The 21,709-nt window shown below is 49.3% G+C and overlaps 2 protein-coding genes across 5 annotated transcripts in view; one reads left to right on the top strand and one right to left on the bottom strand.

Annotated features, from left to right (window-relative positions):
* LOC108952797 (transcription factor MYB4-like) overlaps positions 1 to 17,355 on the bottom strand; it is a 34,118-nt gene extending 16,763 nt beyond the window's left edge. For 3 of the 4 annotated variants that reach the window (XM_065183850.1, XM_065183847.1, XM_065183848.1), the window contains exons 1-6: positions 17,129 to 17,355; positions 16,919 to 17,048; positions 14,993 to 16,610; positions 14,664 to 14,913; positions 2,898 to 2,953; positions 2,691 to 2,746 (exon numbers count right to left, since the gene is read on the bottom strand). In XM_065183850.1, the coding sequence (XP_065039922.1) occupies positions 16,067 to 16,610; positions 16,919 to 17,048; positions 17,129 to 17,261 (807 nt within the window). In that variant the 5' untranslated portion in view covers positions 17,262 to 17,355 and the 3' untranslated portion in view covers positions 2,691 to 2,746; positions 2,898 to 2,953; positions 14,664 to 14,913; positions 14,993 to 16,066. Of the gene's footprint in view, positions 1 to 2,690; positions 2,747 to 2,897; positions 2,954 to 3,989; positions 4,042 to 14,663; positions 14,914 to 14,992; positions 16,611 to 16,918; positions 17,049 to 17,128 lie in introns of all 4 variants that reach the window. The other variant, XM_065183849.1, reaches the window with a different exon arrangement.
* On the top strand, positions 4,933 to 8,492 carry LOC135673957 (uncharacterized). The gene is made up of 2 exons (XM_065183352.1): positions 4,933 to 5,118; positions 5,206 to 8,492. Exons 1-2 carry the CDS (start codon positions 4,933 to 4,935, stop codon positions 8,479 to 8,481), a joined length of 3,462 nt encoding a protein of 1,153 aa, XP_065039424.1. The 3' UTR covers positions 8,482 to 8,492.
* Positions 17,356 to 21,709: the final 4,354 nt, after the last annotated feature.

Raw genomic sequence — 21,709 nt, 5'->3', positions numbered from 1 at the left:
AGTACAACCTCGAGGAGGCGGGCGAAGTCAAGTAACCTTTGCCTTCTCAACCCTTAAGAGAATCGGCGAAACCGAGTACCTCAATTCTCTTATCTATCCAGCAGAGGAGCTCTACAAAAGTTCAAAGACCCTTCGAAGATAATGAAAGACAATAGTTGTCAAATCCTCACCAATGGTGATCAGTGTTACTGAGAGTAGATTGTCCGCTTCATTTCCCAACGAAATGGCAATCGAAAGCGGAAGTGATGCGAACCAACTTGGATGTGACAACTAAGTGAAAGAAGAGTCAATGAGCAAATTTTGTGGAGGAATGACCCAAATCTTTAGAAGTTTGCGAGACGATGCTCGTTAAAAGCTCCAACAAGCATCCACCCAATTCAAGCAGCATGAGGCATTTGAGAGACTAGCGCAGTAAGGATGGTCTTTTCCTTCATTTGAAGGATCCGCAGGAATCAACAAGGATCAACACAACTCAGCCAACCCCACACCGGAGTCAGAGTCATTGGTGAGTTGAAGCAACATGGCGGATCAAAAGGTTCGACTACTCGAAAACAACAGTGGAGAGCAGTTGGGAGCCAAGGGACGCATTGCAGCTGGAGCAGAAGATTGAAGACTCAGCAGAGGCAAGGAATTGCAGTGTCGACAAAGGCTTCGACGAGGACGTCGAAGGAATAAGTGGGGGAGAATGTCACAGACAAACTTCTAAACAGGGTGTTTGATGTAATGCTTATGTATGTCCGTATCTTTTGGTATGTTCATGCTTTGTACAACATGTAGGGGGACGGCCGAAGGCTTGATAGTCCCATTTTAGTTGGGTCGGTGGCCGCTTTAGGCTTGTAAATAAAGGTTGTGTCATGTGGACACGTGTGAGAGATTCTCGGTCTATAATGGATCATTTTACCCTTTGTTGTGCAACTGTTCAGAGCTTGTAAAGTCTGTTTGTAATTTGCATTGTCTATAAAGTGTTTTTCGGAGATGTTTGCTTGTGGATCCCGAGTGAGGCCTTTTCTCTGTCCTGTTCTCTCTTTTGTGGGACCTAAGGGATCATGGGAGGCTTCGAGGAGGCTGACCTTTGCGGACGAACACGCAAGGGTGCCGCACGACTTAGGCAAAACCAGCTAAGTCCGTGATAATACGTTATCCTTCCTTTATAAAAAAAAAGGACCCAAGTTTCTTACCTGACTAAACTTCACAAAAAGAACATAGAAGGTTCAAGAAAGTTCATTAAACAAAAAGGCTATTTCTTCCATTACAAGGAATAAAACTCATATCCAAGCAACCATATCTATTGCAATATGCCTTCTGTCCTCAACTTCACAAGACAGGAACCAAATCCTCATGAGGCCGCTGTGTCCTCCTAGAAACAGTATAAGAACATCTCAGGTGGTGCTGCACACCCCACGTTATCCTACCAGTACCAATCTCAACCTTCCAAACACTTGAGGTATAATGGTACCTTCACACTTCCAAGTTCCAGCCACTTAAACATCAATAACATGCCTATATGTAAAAATTCAGCTTCCGTAATGGACCATAAGTCTAACCTAAGTTAGAAGACAATAAAAATGATACAGCTTATCATTTATCCAATAAAGAGGACTCAAGTTTCTTACCTGATTAAACTTGACAAAAAGAATATAGCAAGTTCAAGAAAGTTCATTTTTATTTATCAATAAAAATGAAGTTCACCTTAAAAATATTATGATCTTCATAAAAAAAAAGGACCCAAGTTTCTTACCTGATTAAACTTGACAAAAAGAACATAGAAGGTTCAAGAAAGTTTATTAAACAAAAAGACTATTTCTTCCATTACAAGGAGTTGTCATTTCCTTGTATGTTAATTACTATAGCTTATCAATAAAAACAAATGATTCTATTATTCCAAGATACATTGTCCATGATAATCTTCAACTACAAAAAAGAAATGGGCAATCCAAATATCGATCCTCTCAAGACCCCATATTGACAGGACCTTTTGAGCAATAGGCCACCCTTTTTTAAGTCAACCAACAGCTCAAGCTTTTAGGGAAAAATAATAAGAAAACCTAATTCGATAATTTTTTAAGTCTGATTATTGATCAGAGAATCCTATAAATAAATCTCCATAATTAAGTAACATAGTTAGTTTACCTTCTCATCGCATCTTATTCAAACCGCTCAAGGATTATGTTGACCGCTCAGAACAACTAGAAAGCTAATGCCACCTATGTCATTCATAATTTGCAACTTCATCAATTTTTTGTGTAATGGAATAAGGGATGCTTGTAGCATACTGTATTCTGCAAGGGAGAACGTCTAAACAGCACATGTTTGAAGCTATTCCTTGATAACCACTTGGTCCACCATCTAACGGAAACAATCAATGGATTGCCACATCAACATAGCAAAGTGGTGATCATTCATATCAAAGTGGAGAGCCAATGAAACTAAACCGACAAAGATATAAGAAAAGGTATGTTGATACCTCTCGGTCCGAAATTAGCCTAACCATATATCGAGAAACTCAGAATAGGCCAGAAAGAAGCATTTCAATGCCTTTTCTGGCATAGTATTTTACATCCGTGTCAGACAGTATAATAATCTTTGCACTAACAACCAAATTTTTTTTTTAAGTGAAAGAAACACTTATGAACCATATAGCAATAATTAGAAAACACAGGCCCATTTCAATGCATAATTCAAACAAGTACCTTGGACCCCAGGATACTATTGGCTGCTTATCAGCATACTTGATATCCTTTGACACCTGAGTTATGAAAAAAGTATCAAAATATATAATGTAAGGTAAAAGCCACTAAAACAATATATATATTTTTTAAGTGAATGAAACACTTATGAACCATATAGCAATAATTAGAAAAAACAGGCCCATTTCAATGCATAATTCAAACAAGTACCTTGGACCCCAGGATACTATTGGCTGCTTATCAGCATACTTGATATCCTTTGACACCTGAGTTATGTAACAAGTATCAAAATATATAATGTAAGGTAAAAACCACTAAAACAAGATGTCTGAAACAAAAGCAAAACATGATTGACTACAAACATTCACCATAAAGTAGGAAAAGAAATCCAACACATAGAAAACCATGCATCTGTTGCCAGTTCCCTCAGAGGAAGTTACATAAAAAACCACAACCTAATAAAGAGTTCATACCAGTTTGCACCACATACACAGTAAGATTTATCATACATCGAGAGTGTTCCTCAGACAATGAGCAAAAGAAATTCTGAAAATGCTCTACAAGCTAAATAAACAAATTATGTCACCATGGACATCCAATAAAAATCTGTAAAGCAAACACCCTATAACTCGAAACAAATTTTGCAACTGCACACGATTTTCTAAGAATTTGATATCTACCCATATTGTAATTTACTAGGCCATATCTTCCCATCTAGTTAATCACATCCATGAAGTTACTAGGTTCTGATTATTTACTTAGTAGGTATTGCAGGATATGTTGGTGTATTTCATTCTTCATGTTATCAAGGCATGATAGCTTGGAAATACTAAACCTGGTGACAAAACCAAAAGTAGTATCATTGCTAGCTGGAATATCCAGATCTCATCAGGCAACAAAAGAACTCTAAATCAATGAGATGCAACAAGTATCATAGATTGTGGATCACAGTAATGAAGAACATATCCAATTATCCAAAAATATTTTGAGAAACTATATAGTGCCAAGTAATATTTTAAAATTTTGAATCAATGTCCAAAAAGTTCAAATAGTGGAATGAGAAGTCAAAAGTGCCACACAAAGTTCAACATGCCACCAACACAAAGTTCTAAGACAGGATCAATTTTATACTATCATAAAGAAGAATGTTGAAGATACATATAAAGTAATCATGCACTTATGAAAATCATTTTTTCTGAAGAGAGACTCATATCTAGCTGATTCTCCAACTGTTGCACCAAGAAAAATAAAGAAAAGGAAAGTTATAAAATAATATGATCTTAAATGACCCAAATGTCAAACCTTTCCTATTCTGTAGCTGTGACATCATAATTCTGTCATAAGCCTTCTCTAGCTGAAACAAGAAAGATAAACTAATGGTTACTGATAGGGGTAGTTAATCGATTTGACATAACACCCCGGATTCAACATAACACACCCCCCGCGACGAAGGTCTCGTGCGGCGCACTGCCCCAGAACGAGAATTAACAACGACACGACACGCGCCCATATCGAACGTACCCAAACGACCCCCCCGGCGGAACCCCCATGATCGGCCAAGACAGGGGGAGGCGTTGACTGACACCCCCCATACCCTGCGGTAGTTCGGCCCTCCACGCAACGACCACGACAGCGACAGACGCCATCAGAGGTACGACCCTGCTCTGGCAGTATGGCGCATCAGGTAACATCAAACCCGCTTATAAATCCCCCTGATTCCTAACGAAATGGGGGGGGGCTCCCTCACCCAACACTCTACTCCACATCGCTAACTCGATCGTCGGAGGGGTCGGGCCGAGCTGCAGACCCGACCTGTGTGCAGGTACGCGACCGTAGCTGAGCCCTCTCGGCATGGCGGAGCTTTCCAGCCAGGCCCACTGCATCCGCCATCTCAGGATCCCAAGGAGGAACCACGTCTGAACCTAGCCATTTGGAGCCTTGAACCAGCCGCGTCGACCCCGGGGTCACGGCTAAAAAGTTACTTACCGTAACAGATTGGCGCTAGAAGGAGGGCCCCAAATGTCACGACACGCAGTATGGCGCATCAGGTACGCGACCGTAGCTGAGCCCTCTCGGCATGGCGAAGCTTTCCAGCCAGGTCCACTGCATCCGCCATCTCAGGATCCCAAGGAGGAACCACGTCTGAACCTAGCCATTTGGAGCCTTGAACCAGCCGCGTCGACCCCGGGGTCACGGCTAAAAAGTTACTTACCGTAACAGATTGGCGCTAGAAGGAGGGCCCCAAATGTCAGGTGACCAGCGAATCCACCTCGGCGAGTCCTCAACCGCTGGGCTCCCCGCCTCGGGGGAACACCCCCCACACGGCGAAGCTCGCAACGAACGCCCCGCAGCGGTGTCGGAACGCTACTGGCAACTGTTCAATGACCCAGGCTTGTCGCCTCCCGACGGCGCACCCGCCGGCCCGTCGTCGGTATCGCCCGAAGCTTTTCACGACCTCGCCCACCAAGTCCGGACCCTGACCAGCATGGTCTAGACCATCATCCCGCTCGTCTCCCAGCGGACCCCCCCACACGCGACCCGGCCCTCGCCACAACGGGAGACCCCTGTCCAGACTCACGCACCACCCCCTGAGCCCCTCGTCTCACCTCAAAACCCCGCAGCCCGGCCGGGGAGCCGAGAAGCAGAAGACACGGCGAGCCGACCCGAGCCCGAGGCTCCGACCGCCGACTCGACTAATGCCCTACGAGCTCAGCTACGCCTCGTCAGTCAAAGGCTTGACGAGGTACAACAGGAAGTCCGCAAGTCAAAGGGAGAGCTCGGGGTGGACGGACGCCACGGATCTCCGTTCACCCCCGAGATACAAGATCAGGCGATCCCATCGCACTTCCGCCTTCCCACTCTGGATGCATATGACGGCGCCACCGACCCGACAGACCACGTCGCCGCTTTTCGCGCCCAGATGGCGCTATTCGGGACTTCTGACGCCCTGATGTGCAGGGCATTTCCCACAACTCTGCGGGGACCGGCCCGCACGTCGTACAGCGGCCTGAATCCAGGGACCGTCACCTCCTTCGACCAGCTCGCCAAGGATTTTGAGCTTAACTTCCTGGCGTACGCCCGGCCTAAGCCGTCCATGGCATTGCTCTTGGGGCTCAACCAGAAGGAAGACGAGCCCCTCTCCCATTTTGTGAACCGATTCACGACCCAAATCCGCGGATTGTCGGATACCCACCCCTCTTTCTTGATGCAGGCATTCATGACAGGCCTGCGACCCTCCAGGTTCTTCTGGTCGCTCGTGGAGCGACCCCCCGTCGCGGTCCCCGAGATGCTCCAGCGTGCCAGTCAGTTTATCGCCGCGGAGACTTGGATGGCTAGAAGACGGGAGGAACACAAAAAGATCAAGTCAGAACCGCCCCGACAGCAACAACTCGCCACCTCCCGGCGAAAGTTGGACAGACCTGACCCAAGGCCTCCTCTTCCCGCCTTGAATTCGTCCCGGACTGAAATATTCCTGCACGAGAAGGGGAAGGGGCTGCTCAAGGACCCTCGCCCGATGAGGAACCCGCGGGAGCTCGCAGACCGATCAAGATATTGCCGATTTCATCGGCAGCACGGGCACGACACTGAGCAATGCTACGAGTTGAAGAGGCAAATCGAAGAGCTCATCCTCAGAGGACACCTCGGCCAGTACCTCCGGCCAAACAAAGAGCAGTCGCCTCGCCCAGAGGGCCCCGTCGAGCGGCACATCGATGTGATAGCCGGGGGCCTCGCATCAGGGGGAGGCTCCACGTCAGGCAGGAAGGCGTACGCCCGAGCTGCCCCCGACGAAGCCTCGGGGTACGAGCCGGAGCCCGAGATTACCTTCCCAACCGAAGCAGCCAAGCGACCCGACCACGACGACGCCTTGGTGATATCCGCCAGGGTAGCCAACGCACAGATGAGGAGGATCATGGTCGACACAGGGAGCTCGGCCAACATACTCTACTTCGACGCCTTTCAGAAGCTGGGCTTGGCCACGGAGAACCTGAGCCCGATGCGCTCGACGCTCACCGGTTTTACGGGAGATTCGATATCCCCCCCGGGGGCCATTACTTTGCCCTTGACTCTGGGGACCCCGCCAAAGTCGAAGACGGTGATGACCACTTTCCTGGTGGTCGACCTCCCTACCGCCTACAACGCCATACTCGGCCGGCCGACCCTCAACAAGGTCAGAGCAGTTGTCTCGACCTACTACCAGACCATTAAATTCCCGACTCACGATGGGGTCGGGGAAGCCACGGGAAGCCCCCGAGAGTCCAGGCGGTGCTACCTTACCGCCGTATCATTGGGCAAGAAAGCCAGGGTCGAGTCACCCTTGACAGATCCGCGGGAAACGAAAAAACTGACTCCTCATCCCGAGCCGAGGGGGTCCACCGTTGACATTCCTTTGATGGAAGCCCGACCAGACCAGACTGTGAAGATCGGATCGGAGCTACCAGAGCAGGAACGAGAGCAGCTCGTCGGTCTCCTACGGGAAAATGCCGACGTCTTCGCCTGGTCCCCATCGGACATGACGGGTGTCAACCCCGAGATCGCGGAGCACCACCTCAACATCCCACCTGACGCTCGCCCCGTGAAACAAAAGGCCCGGCGCCAGGCCCCTGACCGACAACGTGCAATACAAGAAGAGGTGGACCGGCTCCTGGCCGCGGGCTTCATAGAAGAAACCAAATATCCTCGGTGGCTGTCCAATGTAGTCCTCGTAAAGAAACACAATGGAAGCTGGAGGATGTGTGTTGACTACACCAGTCTCAACGACGCGTGCCCTAAAGACTGCTACCCCCTCCCGAAGATCGACCAACTGGTCGACGCAACGGCCGGTCACGCGCGACTCTCTTTTATGGACGCTTACTCAGGGTACAACCAGATCAGGATGGCGCCCGGAGACAGAGAGCACACGGCCTTCCTTACCAATCAAGGCGTGTACTTCTACAAAGTCATGCCGTTCGGGCTGAAAAATGCTGGGGCCACATACCAGAGAACGGTAAACAAGATGTTCGCCCATCAAATAGGAAGAAACATGGAAGTCTACGTAGACGACATGATCGTAAAAAGCCAAGAGGCCAGAACACACCTTGCCGACCTGGCCGAGGCCTTCGCCACGCTACGCAAGTTCGGCATGCGGCTCAACCCCACAAAGTGCGCCTTCCGCGTCACCTCCGGGAAGTTCCTCGGGTTCATCGTGCACGAGAGAGGAATCGACGCTAACCCAGAGAAGGTCCAAGCTATAATCAATATGCAGTCTCCCCGGACGGTTAAAGACCTGCAGCGACTTAACGGAAGACTCGTCGCTCTGTCTCGCTTCCTCGCCCAATCGGGCGATCGCTGCCTCCCATTCTTCAAGGCACTCAAAAGCCCGAAGAGCTTCCAGTGGACATCAGAATGCGAAGAAGCTTTCAAACAAATAAAACAGCACATGGCCAGCCTCCCCCGGCTCGCCTCCATCTCTCCAGGCGAGAAGCTGGGCCTCTACCTGGCGGCCTCCCAGCATGCAGTCAACTCCGTCCTGGTCAAAGAAAGCTCCGGCCAACAACTCCCGATCTACTACGTTAGCCACGTCCTGAGTGGACCTGAGGAGCGTTACCCGCCGATAGAGAAACTCGCGCTCGCCCTAGTGCTCTCAGCTCGGAAGTTGCGCCCCTACTTCCAGGCACACCCGGTGGAGGTCATCACCGACCAACCCCTTCGGCAGGTCTTAACAAAATTTGATGTTGCAGGACGGCTCCTCAAATGGGCGGTGGAGCTCGGCGAACATGACATAAGCTACTCGCCCAGGACCGCCATCAAGGCCTAGGTGGTAGCCGACTTCATTGCGGAGCTAACGCAGCTGGAGGACGTAGATCTCGAGCAGGCTCCCGAAGCTTGGACCCTACACGTCGACGGCTCGGCCAACCCAAAGGGCGCCGGCGCAGGGCTAGTCCTCCTCGCCCCCGATGGACGCTCGTTCGAGCGATCCCTTCGCTTCGGATTCAAAGCCACCAACAACGAGGCGGAGTACGAGGCGCTCCTAGCAGGGCTGGAGTTGGCCCTCGAGATGCAGGTGGCCGCAATACGCGTCCTCACCGACTCGCAACTTGTGGCCGAGCAGCTCAACGGCGGATACGAAGCTCGGGACGCGACCATGGCAAAATACCTGGCACGGGTAAGGGACCTAATCGCCAAGTTTCGCTATTTTACACTATCTAACGTTCCGAGGGAGGAGAACGAGCGAGCCGACGCACTAGCTAAGCTGGCGTCGAAACCGATCTCCGAAGCATGGCCAGAGGTCGAGGAGCTCCCCGCTCGCGCCGTCGAAATAGCAACTACGACCCCAGGCGGCGCGCCGACCACGTGGGTACAAGAGTTGCTACGCTTCAAGCGAGATGGAACCCTCCCCCTCGACTAAGTCGCGGCTCGGCGCCTGCAACGTACGCACGCATGGTACACCGTGGAGTGTGGCTGCCTCTACAAACGGTCCTTCACCTATCCCCTCCTGCGATGTTTAGAGCCTGACGAAGCCCATACGGTTCTAACCGAAACCCACGAGGGGGTATGCGGTGAGCATATCGGCGGGAGAACCTTGGCGCACAAGATACTCCGTCAAGGCTACTACTGGCCGACCATGTGCCAGGACGCCAAAGCCTACGTTCGACGGTGCAGCTCGTGCCAGCAGCACGCCCGCGCGCCCAGACAGCCCGCGGTTCCGCTCAGTCCCATCGACTGCGCGTGGCCGTTCGCGTAGTGGGGTTTGGACCTGCTCGGACCCTTCCCACCAGCCTCTGGACAACGGAAGTACATAATTGTGGGGGTGTACTATTTCACAAAGTGGGTCGAGGCCGAACCACTGGCGACGATCACGGAACATCAAATGGAGAAATTCGTGTGGAAGAACCTAGTAACTCGGTTCGGGTTGCCCAAGGCCATCATCACAGACAATGGACCTCAGTTTGCCGGTAGAAGATTCCGGGAGTTCTGTGCCGATCATGGCATCCAACTGAGGTTCAGTTCGGTGGCCCATCCTCAGACCAACGGGCTAGCGGAGGTAACCAACCGGTCCATCCTGGATGGACTCGAAAGAAGAGTGTCCGCAGCCCAATCGACCTGGACAGATGAGCTCCCCAGCGTGCTATGGTTGTTGCGCACCACTCCCAAAACCGCAACCGGAGAATCCCCATATAGCCTTGCGTTCAGAACTGAGGCTGTCCTGCCACCTGAGGTAGCCATCACCACCCTCCGGACACGAAGCTACGACGAAAAGGCTTCGGATGAAGGACTTCGAGCAGCCCTCGATCTGCTGGAAGAACGGCGCGCCAGCGCAAATGTAAGAGCTCTCTCGTACAAAAGGGCGGTCGCAAAGATTTACAACCGAAGGGTGCGACCCCGGCCCATCAGACTAGGCGACCTGGTCCTACGAAGGACCAAAGTCAGCGACCCGACCAGGGCAAAAGGCAAGTTAGCTCCGAACTGGGAAGGCCTATACCGGGTGGCCGAAGTCATCAGAATCGGAACATTCCGACTCACCACAATGATGGGCCATCCCCTGCCAAGGACTTGGAACGCCCAAAATCTCAAAAAATACTTTCCGTAAGAAAAAAGATTGGGCTGGAGATAGAGTCGTGCCGAGACGCAGACAGTCTACCGGAGAAGAGAAAGATCATGTTTATTCAAAAAGCAGGTTACAAAAACAAAGCAAAAAAGTACAAAAATCATCATTCCTCGGGGGCATCCGGGCTGTCGTCGAAGGGAACATCGGCTGGCATACCGACGTCCAGGTCCTCAGGGAAGGAACCAAAGGGATCCTCCACAACCTCCGAGCCGGGGTTGCGCACCTTGAAACGAGCAAGGGCAACCCGATACCCGTACTCGTACGAAACCCGCCCGGTCCGGACAAGGCCGAGCTGGAATCCCGGGGAATCTTTGTAGTCCTCGATTAGCTTCTTTTCCCTCCCCGGCCTCTGGCAGATTTCGGCGTCAAGAGCCTCTGAGGCCCCCCGCGCCTCGGCTCGCGACTCCTCGAGGCGTCGGAGCAGCTCAAGGGAGTCCGCCCTCGCCGAACAAGCCTCGGCCACCGACGCTCTCAACTTCGTCTGGAGCTCCGTATTACGCCCCTCCGACGTCTCCAGCCGCGCCTGTAACTCCGCGGACCGCTCCATGGATGCTTGGAGCTCAGATTGAAGGCGCACCGCCTCCGCTTCCAAGTCCGAGGCACGCTGCTCGGCCGCCGCGATTGGCTCAGGGCCCGCTCCAGCCCGCGCTTCGTCCGCCTGCCTTCGGAGCTCGGCATTGCGACTACTCAAGGCAGCAATGACACGTCCCGCGTCACAGACGCGATCCATCAGCGCAGCGGCATAGTGGTTGCCCTAGGGAAGGGGAAAGGTCAAAATCAGGCATGTCCTAAAAACGCACAAGCGGAGCAACGAGGCAACACTTACCCACAACAGCGACTTAGCAGATTTGCTAAGCAGAGCCTCGGAGGATAAAGTGTACAAATCCCGAGCTATGTCGGGATGCAACCCTCCGCGGACGAACTTGGCCGCACAATCGCCGTCGGCCCACACCCGGCTGCCCCGGGTGAGACCGTCCCACTGGCCCACTAACAGGTCAGTGGCCGCACCGCGTGGAAGAGCGCCCACCTCCCGCGCCAAGTAAGGCTCGTCCTCTCTCCCGAGCGGAAGACGAAGAAGCTCGCGGATGGAGGGCTGGCGAGGCGCCTCCATCACCGCACGACCACTCGGACCGGCCGTGCCCTCCTCCTGACTCCCCGCGGCGTGGTCCACCGGCGCTACGACGCCCTCGACCGCCGGTGCTGCAGCAGCCCCCGCCGCCGGCGCCACGACACCTTCCACTGAGGCCGGGACCACCTCAGGACCATCGCTCGGAAGCACCCGTGCCTTCTTCCGGGGCTGACCGGCCTCGACGTCCACGGGGGCCTCCCTCGTTCCCGCCCTGGCGACGACAGGCGAACGGCCCGACGCGGCCGAAGAAGTTTTTCCCCCTCGAAGGGCCTCGAGACGCACCATCTCTGCGAGAGAAGGCCAAAACAACCATCAGTTAAGCGGGCAGCCCGTGAGCGAAATGAGAACCCCTAAAGGCACCGGGCTGAGACCCGCCTCCGCCAACCACCGCTCGGACATGTTCCGGATGGCTCGGGAGGCCGGGAGGATCTCTCTAAGCCTCTGGAGCTCTCGACGCCCCTCGTCGTCCAAAACCGGGACAGTGTTGTCTATCACACGCGCCCCCCAGCGGATCCCGAACCCCCAATCTCCCGGGCGGCTGACGAAAAAGAAACGCTCCTTCCACCCCTTATTGCTGGAAGGGGCCCCGCTCACCCGGAAACCCGCTCGGGCGGACAGATAGTAGCCCCCCGACCCCTTGGTAAGACGGAAGCAGGAAAGGAAGAGGGCACGGGTCGGGGTTATATGGGCATAGTGACACTCCCCCAAAAACGCCACCAGATAGCGCCATGAGTTCGGCGCCATCTGGGACGGGGAGATGCGCCACCAGGAAATACACGAAACTATGACGGGGTGTAAGGGGAGGCGTAGCCCAGCCTCGAAAGCATCTAGGGTAAGGGCGAAGCCCTCAGGAATTGGGTCATACGCACGTTGACCGGGCTCGGGAGCATGAAGGACGAACTCCTCCGGGATACCATAACGATCCCGGAGGAGGCTCAACGACGACTCGCCCACGGTGGAGTCGTGGTCGTACGGCCACATCAGGGCCTCAAGGGCCCGGGTCGCCTTCTCATCAGACGACGATGCGGGATTCGACGAAGTCGCCGTCTCCACGGCCTTCGAAGAGGACGAAAGGGAGGAGGAATACGCCATTCTCACTAACCTTTAGCAAAGAAAGAAGGGACGATAGGTGCAAGACGAGTGAGGGTGCACGAGGTAGCGCGATGAAAACAGGTGAGGGAAACCCCAGCGGCCAACCTCAGGCTACCTATAAGCAGGCCACGCCCCGCCAAAACGCAACCCCTCGTCTCCCCAAAAAACGCTTCGAAAAACAAAGAGCATCACCTCGCCATAAATGCAGTATGACATGGCTGCCAGCGGCAGCGCGGTGCGAAGGCGCCCAATCATATCAGCCTCAAAAACCGGTAGTCCCTAAAGGGGGGGGAGCCCTTTACTTTCCCCAGAAGAAAAGCGACCCGGCCTCCCGCGCACGTTCGGACAGCCAATCCCCGGCCGCAACCGATCGCCAGCCAAGGGCCAAGCACCGCCTCGGCCGCAGCCCTCCTACGGCGAAGGCCTCGGCTTCATTCCGGCCGGGCCCCGCAACCTCGGCTCTACGCCATCCCGAGACACACCTGCGCGGTCACCCCGCCTGCATTGTGTTCCTCGGCCCTCGGCTCTATGCCATCCCGAGACACGCCTGCGCGGTCACCCCGCCTGCATTGTGTTCCTCGGCCCTCGGCTCTACGCCATCCCGAGACACGCCTGCGCGGTCACCCCGCCTGCGTTGTGCTCCTCGGCCCTCGGCTCTGCGCCATCCCGAGACCACACCTACGCGGTCACCCCGCATGCGTTGTGCTCCTCGGCGCTCAGCTCTACGCCATCCCGAGACACACCTGCGCGGTCACCCCGCCTGCATTGTGTTCCTCGGCCCTCGGCTCTACGCCATCCCGAGACACGCCTGCGCGGTCACCCCGCCTGCATTGTGTTTCTCGGCCCTCGGCTCTACGCCATCCCGAGACACGCCTGCGCGGTCACCCCGCCTGCATTGTGTTCCTCGGCCCTCGGCTCTATGCCATCCCGAGACACGCCTGCGCGGTCACCCCGCCTGCGTTGTGCTCCTCGGCCCTCGGCTCTGCGCCATCCCGAGACCACACCTACGCGGTCACCCCGCATGCGTTGTGCTCCTCGGCGCTCGGCTCTACGACTCCCGAAACCACACCTGCATGGTCACCCCGCCTGCGCTGTGCTCCTCGGCCCTCATCGGCTCCATTGCCCCCGAGTCCAACTCTGCTCGGCTTCCTGACTAAGTTGCGCGCCTCGGCCTCGTGCTGCTCAAGATGCGTTCGCGCGGCCGGCCCGCCTGTGTCGTGCCCCTCGGATCCGCATGAACGGTCCTCTTGAAGCAGGAAGCCATGCATCGGACTCCCTACATGCAAAACCGATGCATAGCTCCTTTCGGGTGGGGCATATGATAGGGGTAGTTAATCGATTTGACATAACACCCCGGATTCAACATAACACACCCCCCGCGACGAAGGTCTCGCGCGGCGCACTGCCCCAGAACGAGCATTAACAACGACACGACACGCGCCCATACCGAACGTACCCAAACGACCCCCCCGGCGGAACCCCCATGATCAGCCAAGACAGGGGGAGGCGTTGACTGACACCCCCCATACCCTACGGTAGTTCGGCCCTCCACGCAACGACCACGACAGCGACAGACGCCATCAGAGGTACGACCCTGCTCTGGCAGTATGGCGCATCAGGTAACATCAAACCCGCTTATAAATACCCCCTGATTCCTAACGAAATGGGGGGGGGCTCCCTCACCCAACACTCCACTCCACATCGCTAACTCGATCGTCGGAGGGGTCGGGCCGAGCTGCCGACCCGACCTGTGTGCAGGTACGCGATCGTAGCTGGGCTCCAAATGTCACGACACGCTAGAAGGAGGGCCCCAAATGTCACGACACGCAGTATGGCGCATCAGGTACGCGACCGTAGCTGAGCCCTCTCGGCATGGCGGAGCTTTCCAGCCAGGCCCACTGCATCCGCCATCTCAGGATCCCAAGGAGGAACCACGTCTGAACCTAGCCATTTGGAGCCTTGAACCAGCGGCGTCGACCCCGGGGTCACGGCTAAAAAGTTACTTTCCGTAACAGTTACCAAGCAAAATTAACAGGAAAAGTAATAAAGAGTACAGATAACATGTTAAACACAGTAAGCAGATAATTAGAAGCAATGAAGACAGCAAAACAAGCTCGTTTAAGATACCATACAACCGCAGCGCAAGTTAAACTAGTAATTCATAACCTACTTTGGCAACATATACTTCATCTCCCCTTCGCTCTGCATCCTTACGCTTTCTTGTATATGCAGTCTCACCATATCAAACCCTTTTATCTGCCACCAAATCGTTACAAACAGTCGCGCAGCTTGGACTGATAAATTTGGAGAACATATGTGCTAACACGTATGGGTTTTCATCACCACTCTCGTATGGGTTCCCTGCAGCAGACGACGCCATACATACTATCCGTAATTGACTCGTCGGTCTTCCAAAGAACCTGCCGGAGATCAAGTAACACTAGAAATCACACCCAAAAGAGCGTCACAACAAGCCAACGGTAAGTTTCGCTGGGATACCTAATGAAAGAGGGGCCCAGTGGAGCCGCCGGAATCACTGTGAGGCTCTCTCTGACCGATTGAGTGAAGCAATGGGCACCGGGATACGATCGTCGTCGTCGTCGTCGCCATGTCTCGGAGGAGGATTAGAGGATTAGGATTCGGGGGCTATCGGCTCTCGAAAACCTGGGAAACAGGACGGACTGAAGTCCATATAACGGTTTACCTCTGGCCGTTGGAACGATTATAACGTTGTTTACACGTGCCGTTTTTTGGGGGGTTTCCATTATATAGCGTTACAATTATATCACCCGTTACATGATATTACCTAAATCACCCGTTATAAACCCAAGCCACTATAGAATTAGTATTTATACTGCAAAAGGAACACTTTGTTTCCTTCATCAGTTTTTTTTCTTTTCGGTGGTCTATTTTAATTATTATTTTATTTTATTTTCATTTGTTATATTGTATTTGTTTTGTTTTCCTTTGCTACTTATTCTCATCCCTCAGGAAATGGAATTCTTTTTTTTTTTTAATTATTTTCTCGTTATCGTCTTCTATTTTTCTGTTCTGTTGCTGCTTCTCCATCTCTTCTTCTTTTGTCTTTACTCTCAATCCTCAGGAAACCGAACCAAAAATAAAAAAAGATGATCATGAAAAGCTTCATTTTTATTAGAAGCAGAAGACGAAGAAGGAATGAGACAGCGCTACAAAGGATGTTAGATTACTTGATATCTCCGTGGAAATCTAAGAGGAAGGTTCAGATTGTAGATAGTATAAACGATCTGAGGAAAATCTTGATTCGAGGAACACTGATTAGATCACAGATGTACACGAAAGATTTCTCAGGCTAAAAAAGATGTTTTGTGCTTGAGATTTCGATGTGCGGCCAACCATTTCCTGTCCTCGTTGATATATTATATAGCATAATCAACATTGATTTGTGGCAATAAGATGGTAAGTGTCAGTTCTCATAATATTTTACAGTGTCTTATTCCTATTTCCAATCCTTCATCAAGTCTAATCTTCAATGGCTATTTTCACTACACACCTTTGGCAATCGAGCAATCTACAACACCGGAAGAATCGATGTTAGTTCAGATGGACATTCGCGGGATTCATCTGCGACGGGTCCTCTAAATGATCAGCTTCCATGAACACCTTCAGCCAGAACTCCATGTCGTCGCTGAAGGCCGCACTGTCTGCAACTGCTGCAGGAGGGAGTTGCAATGAACCATCGACGGCGAACGCGTCCAGCCAAAAGCTCTCGTCGATCTCTTTGAGTTCCTTGGAGGTGAAGCTCTCGTCCTTGGCGTCCACGGTAGCGTCTCCCGACATCACGGACGAGTCGGTGGCGGCGGACGAGAAGCCGCTGTAGGACTGTTCCAGTGACACTTCGACGAGCCCTGCGTCATCGCGTCTCGGACTAGGACGAGCTGCGTCTGCGTCCGGCCGCTGGTTTTCTTGCTCCGGTTCCAGCTTGTCCTTGGCGTCACGTTTCTTCTTCCTCTTCCTCTCCCTCTTGGGCGCACGCGTCGCTTCCTTGGGATCCATGCGCTTCTTCAAGTGGGTGTGCCACACGTTCTTGATCTCGTTGTCCGTTCGGCCCGGCAAGCTTCCCGCAATCGTAGACCATCTGTGGACAGGGAGGCAGAAGACTGCGTAAGAAACTCTATCGAATCCTAATCACAAGTTTTGATTCCTCGTCTGACAGACAACAGATCTGCCGTAGAGGGAACATGGAATATCGTGTACGAATCTGCATATCCAGTGCTCATGTGATCCTCGTGGCAATGATCTTTATGTGCAAGGAGATAAGGATGCATTTTTTTGTGTGTGTCCGAAAAGGAGGAGAAGATTCACATCACCTCTTTTATCGGAGTAAATGAAACGGATGTAGGAAGAACATGAACAATGCTAGAGACCGGCTTATGATCAACTTACTTGTTCCCAAGCTCCCCATGCAGGCTAATGATGGTATCTTCTTCCTCCTTGGTGAAGTTTCCTCGTTTGATGTCCGGCCTGAGATAGTTGGTCCATCTCAGTCTGCAGCTCTTCCCACATCGCAACAGCCCTGAAGAGAGTTGGTCCGACCGTCTCAGTACGCAATAGCATGCATGACGAAGCTAATCACGTACTCAAGTCAAGACTTACCGGCTCTCTTCGGCATCACTCGCCAGTTTCCATGGCCATGTTGCTGGATGTAGTCGACCAGAATCTTGTCCTCCTCCGCACTCCATGCTCCCTTCTTCAAGCCCACCTTGTCACAGCAAGGAGCCCTGCCCATCGTCTCTCTCTCTCTCTCTCTCTCTCTCTCTCTCCCACGGTTTCACCACCCTAAATCTGCTCTCCTCCTCCTCTCCTTCATCCACCCTAGCTTCGCAAAGCCACATGAGGCGTCCGTCGGCTATATATCACGGCGTCCAATTGCCAACGTGTGATAACGAGTCCAAGGTGATGTCACCGCTTTGTAGCTTCGTGGAAACAGGGGTACATTGGCGGTGCTGTGTGATGTTGTCACGGTCACACTCGCTGTGACTCTCTCCATGCGCCCTTCCATCTCAAGTTTCTGACGCGACAAGGCACCTCTCTTCTCTCTTCCCGGTCATACTTTTCCATGCAAAGGACCAAGTCAGGTTAATTACCTGATCAAACCAATTACACGCCGTTTGTGGCTGAAATAAATGTGAGACATTGAAGTGCCAACACATGTTCATGGCATAGTGGCTCACTTCAAAAAGGTTCTCTTGACTGCATTTGGTTTTTTCGGGTACTGATAAGTCCATGGTCAAATGGTCAGCCGCACATGGATCCATTTTGGAGGCAAAAGGTTAAGCCCGATTTACCCCCACAAAAATATTGGAATTATTATACAAATTATTATATTAAAAAAATTGGTAAATTATTATTTTAAAAAACTTTGATATACAAATTATTATTTATATCATATTTATCTGTAAGATAAGATAAGGTGTTGGTGTTGTGTTTGCCAATTGCTACATTCCTATTATCACTTGGGATTTGAGGTACGTAATATCATTAATTTAGAGAGGATATAAGCATAAAAATCATGTTATGATTGTGTAAATAATTTTAATATCAAAATATAAAATCAAATAATAATATATCTAAATTTACGATGTATACGATGCTACTCAGAAAATCTTTATTTGATTTATAAACGTACTATCGTCGGATCCAAAATCGATAGTGATATTGTTTTACAAACAGAATTAAACTTACACACGTGAGAGAAGATATGTAATCTCTCAATCATGTCACATATTCATACATTCATATAATCCACATATCCAATTATTATATATATTATATATATATGGTCCCTAAGAGATCATATTTATCTATAGTCGAAAATAAAAAAAATCTATAATAATTAATTAAGAGAATCCCTTCGATCAAAATAATCTTATTTAAAATTTTTATAATAATTTATCTTTATTTTTAATTAATTAATAATTATAATCAAAATTCAATCATATCCGTAATATATCTTATTTTGCCGATGGCTGACCGTCTCATCTCTTGTGAGCTCGAGAGTTAGGTGACACCAACCCAAAAGGAATTAAAATATCATGTGGATTCACGGAAAGTCCACCTCACATGCAAGCCCCTCGGCTTCCCAGTCAACGTGAAAAGCTTCTTTTTCTGGCATCGACTCGAAGAGATGAGTCTGCTGCCATGCCGGGTTGAATTTTCCCCGAGGAAGCACAGATGCCGATCGACCACATACCGTCTACGTGACAAATACTTTTATAGATTAGCACGAGCATCACTTGGTAGGAGCACAGAGAGGTTTATTCTGAACGTAGCAGGAAGTGGCAGTCTTCTACTACCTCACTGCACGGAGAGACCTGAGCGATGGATACAGGTGGGTTTGTCATGTTCTTCCATGGAAGTCTTTGCAAGGTGGTGAAGCGAAGAGCAAGTTGCGTGATGTGTCGTCGCTCCCGGTGCCATGATATCATGAAAGCAGCTCGAGAGGTGTGGATGCACGGATTGCAGTGTCTTCAATTATAATCTGCCAGAAAAACATACTCCCAGTTGTAGTCTACATCGAAGATACAGTTGAAGTTGAAGCTATCAGAAGAATTCTAAGTCAATATATAATTTCTTTATTCCATAAATACCTCATATATCTCCTCCAGATTGTGATGGAGAGAAAGATGTGAGAAAATACTTTAGACATTTTAGTAAATCTAGAGAAGATAAGAAATAATAATAATATATATATGAATTTATACTCGAGTTGTGGACTTGTAATTAATTAATCTCACATAGTAAAAAATCTATGTGTTCTTTGATTTTTAATCAAAGATTTTTCTTTCTCCTGTAACTTTTACATAGTTTGGTTCTTCAAACAAACTAAAGCTAAATGATCTATTGAATTAACTCAGTTCGTCTTCTATAAATTCTCATATAAATTCTAAAAAATTTTATTTATTCAAAAAATTTGAAAGAAATCGTGAAAGTACATAAAAGTGTTTTTTCCACATCCCCGATCGAAACCTAGAGATAGATGGAGTATTTACAAAATAATCAAGCTCTAGTTTTTAGAGTGTCTTTTCGATATATAGAAGTGTTGTCAAATTTGTATCCTTGACTCTAAAAACCTAAAAATACTTACCAACCTAAAAGAAATACACAAACCACTCAGAACAACAAGCTCCACTTTACATAATATTTATTTAAAGATCATCGTATATAGATAGGTCTCAGTGTAAGCATGGCATAAGTCTTTTCAAGGAAATTTACTTGTTTCCTTCCTTGTTCTAAGCACACAAGATAGAGAATCTGTCTATTTCCTTTTCATTCTTTTGCTCACTGAAACAAGTTGTTTGTGATATAATCGGTAGTTTTCAGATCATCCAAAAAAGACTTGTCAATAGCATATCATCTTAGCAAATACAAAGCTCCATTTTCTCTGATACCGATAGTTACTTCAGTATATGTCAAGCACGAGTATGGCATTATTCTTCTCAAGGAAAATTACTTTTGTTTCCTCCATCATTCCGCAAACGCAAGATGAAGAACTTGCTTCTCTTTCTTCTAAACTAAGATGTTTGTGTTATGACTGACAGCTCTCCGATCGTCTAATATTCCAAACCTATTCATATATGTAACCCTAATACCTGCTGTCTGCCGCCACATCCTGCTGATCTCCATGGGGAGGCTTAACCAAGTAGGAAACTCCGAGTGGGAATCGGCTTTCTTCAGGTTGAACAGTCAAACTCCGTGAAGTCAGCCTGGTTTGTTTAATGGGAAGTAGCTCTTCGATTCAAGAAAGGCAGAAGCCGTAGGACTCAAGGCAGTAGCGAGCGTGTCACGTTCCCCAGGCATACGTATGCGTACGACTTGTGCCTCTCACCGAGCACTTGTCCTCCTCTCCCCCCTATCGACCATTTCAAGTCGTTCTTCGTAGCATAAAAGAAGCGCGAGTCAATGACGGGTGGTTTTGGTCGTTGACAACGTTACGGTGTGCTGTGACACTGTGTTGTTTCTGATGTGATGCAAGTATGAGATGGAGTGTCATTCGTTCCACTTCGATTCAAAGCATTTGGGGAGCTCAAGTCATGGATGTTATTTTACGTACTCGACAATGCACCTTAAATGCACAGAGAGAGACACAGAGAGAGAGAGAGAGAGAGAGATGAATCATCACTTGCCTACTGAAATGAAGACTCCGTGCTGAGAAAGAAGTAGTAAACAGCTTCACTTGGATTTCTTACGATGACATCTGAGTATACGTAGATATTGGAAAACTGAGTGCATCCGAAGGTGACAAGCGGTTGGTAGTTCTCTTCTACCATATAATCGAGGAATATATTGTGAAAAGGATTGATTAAGAAATATTTGTACACTCAAATCATGTAATCGGATCAACTACTCGAATACCATAGATTGATTGAGAATCTAAAAAAAGAAGAAGTATTATTCCATGTGTGTCTCTATCATGATATTTTTATCACCATTCAAGTCTTTATCCATATACGATATTGGATTAAACAGGAATGTTGACAATTCATTTCCGAAAAATAAAAACGGAAACTTGATATGAAATATATAAGCACATCATATCAAGTTAGAAAACGCATCATGATCTCTCTCTGAGGACTATAGAACAGTCTATGTTGGTGTTCTTTAGCCTAATTATTATTATTTGCCTTTTCCGAAAGAGATTGAGATCAATTCCATGGCAGATATGTGATGGTGTTGTTGATGTCACATTAATCATATCAGTACGTACCAAAGAATTCATATATATGTATATATATATATATATATATATATATATATATATATATATATATATATATATATATATATATATACATATGCATGCATACGCTTTGTGTTATACTACCAAAGAAATAATTTAATTGACCTAATGCTTGTCGACAAGCTCATATTTAATTGATCCAATAAAGGGAAGAGTGGTCATAGTTTAATCGATCGATTTGCACCTACCACTTCAGCTTTGTGTGCAAAGTCTTCTGGCTCTTTTTTTACTTGTTCTTTTATTAGTTTTCAATCGTTATCGTTTTTTCATTTGACTCATTTATAGTATTTTTCAATGATATTTATAGTGTTTTATTAATATATTAAAAATACTATGAGTGACATTACATTGTATTTACTCATAAACCATTGCAACACCATATTTTTAGGTTTGCAATTTGTTTAGTTGAGGTTAGAAGTTCATTTAGATCATTTGTA

The sequence above is a fragment of the Musa acuminata genome, chromosome BXJ1-5, assembly GCF_036884655.1.
Source record: "Musa acuminata AAA Group cultivar baxijiao chromosome BXJ1-5, Cavendish_Baxijiao_AAA, whole genome shotgun sequence".
Lineage (NCBI taxonomy): Eukaryota > Viridiplantae > Streptophyta > Magnoliopsida > Zingiberales > Musaceae > Musa > Musa acuminata.
This window is presented reverse-complemented; position numbering and strand designations above follow the sequence as displayed.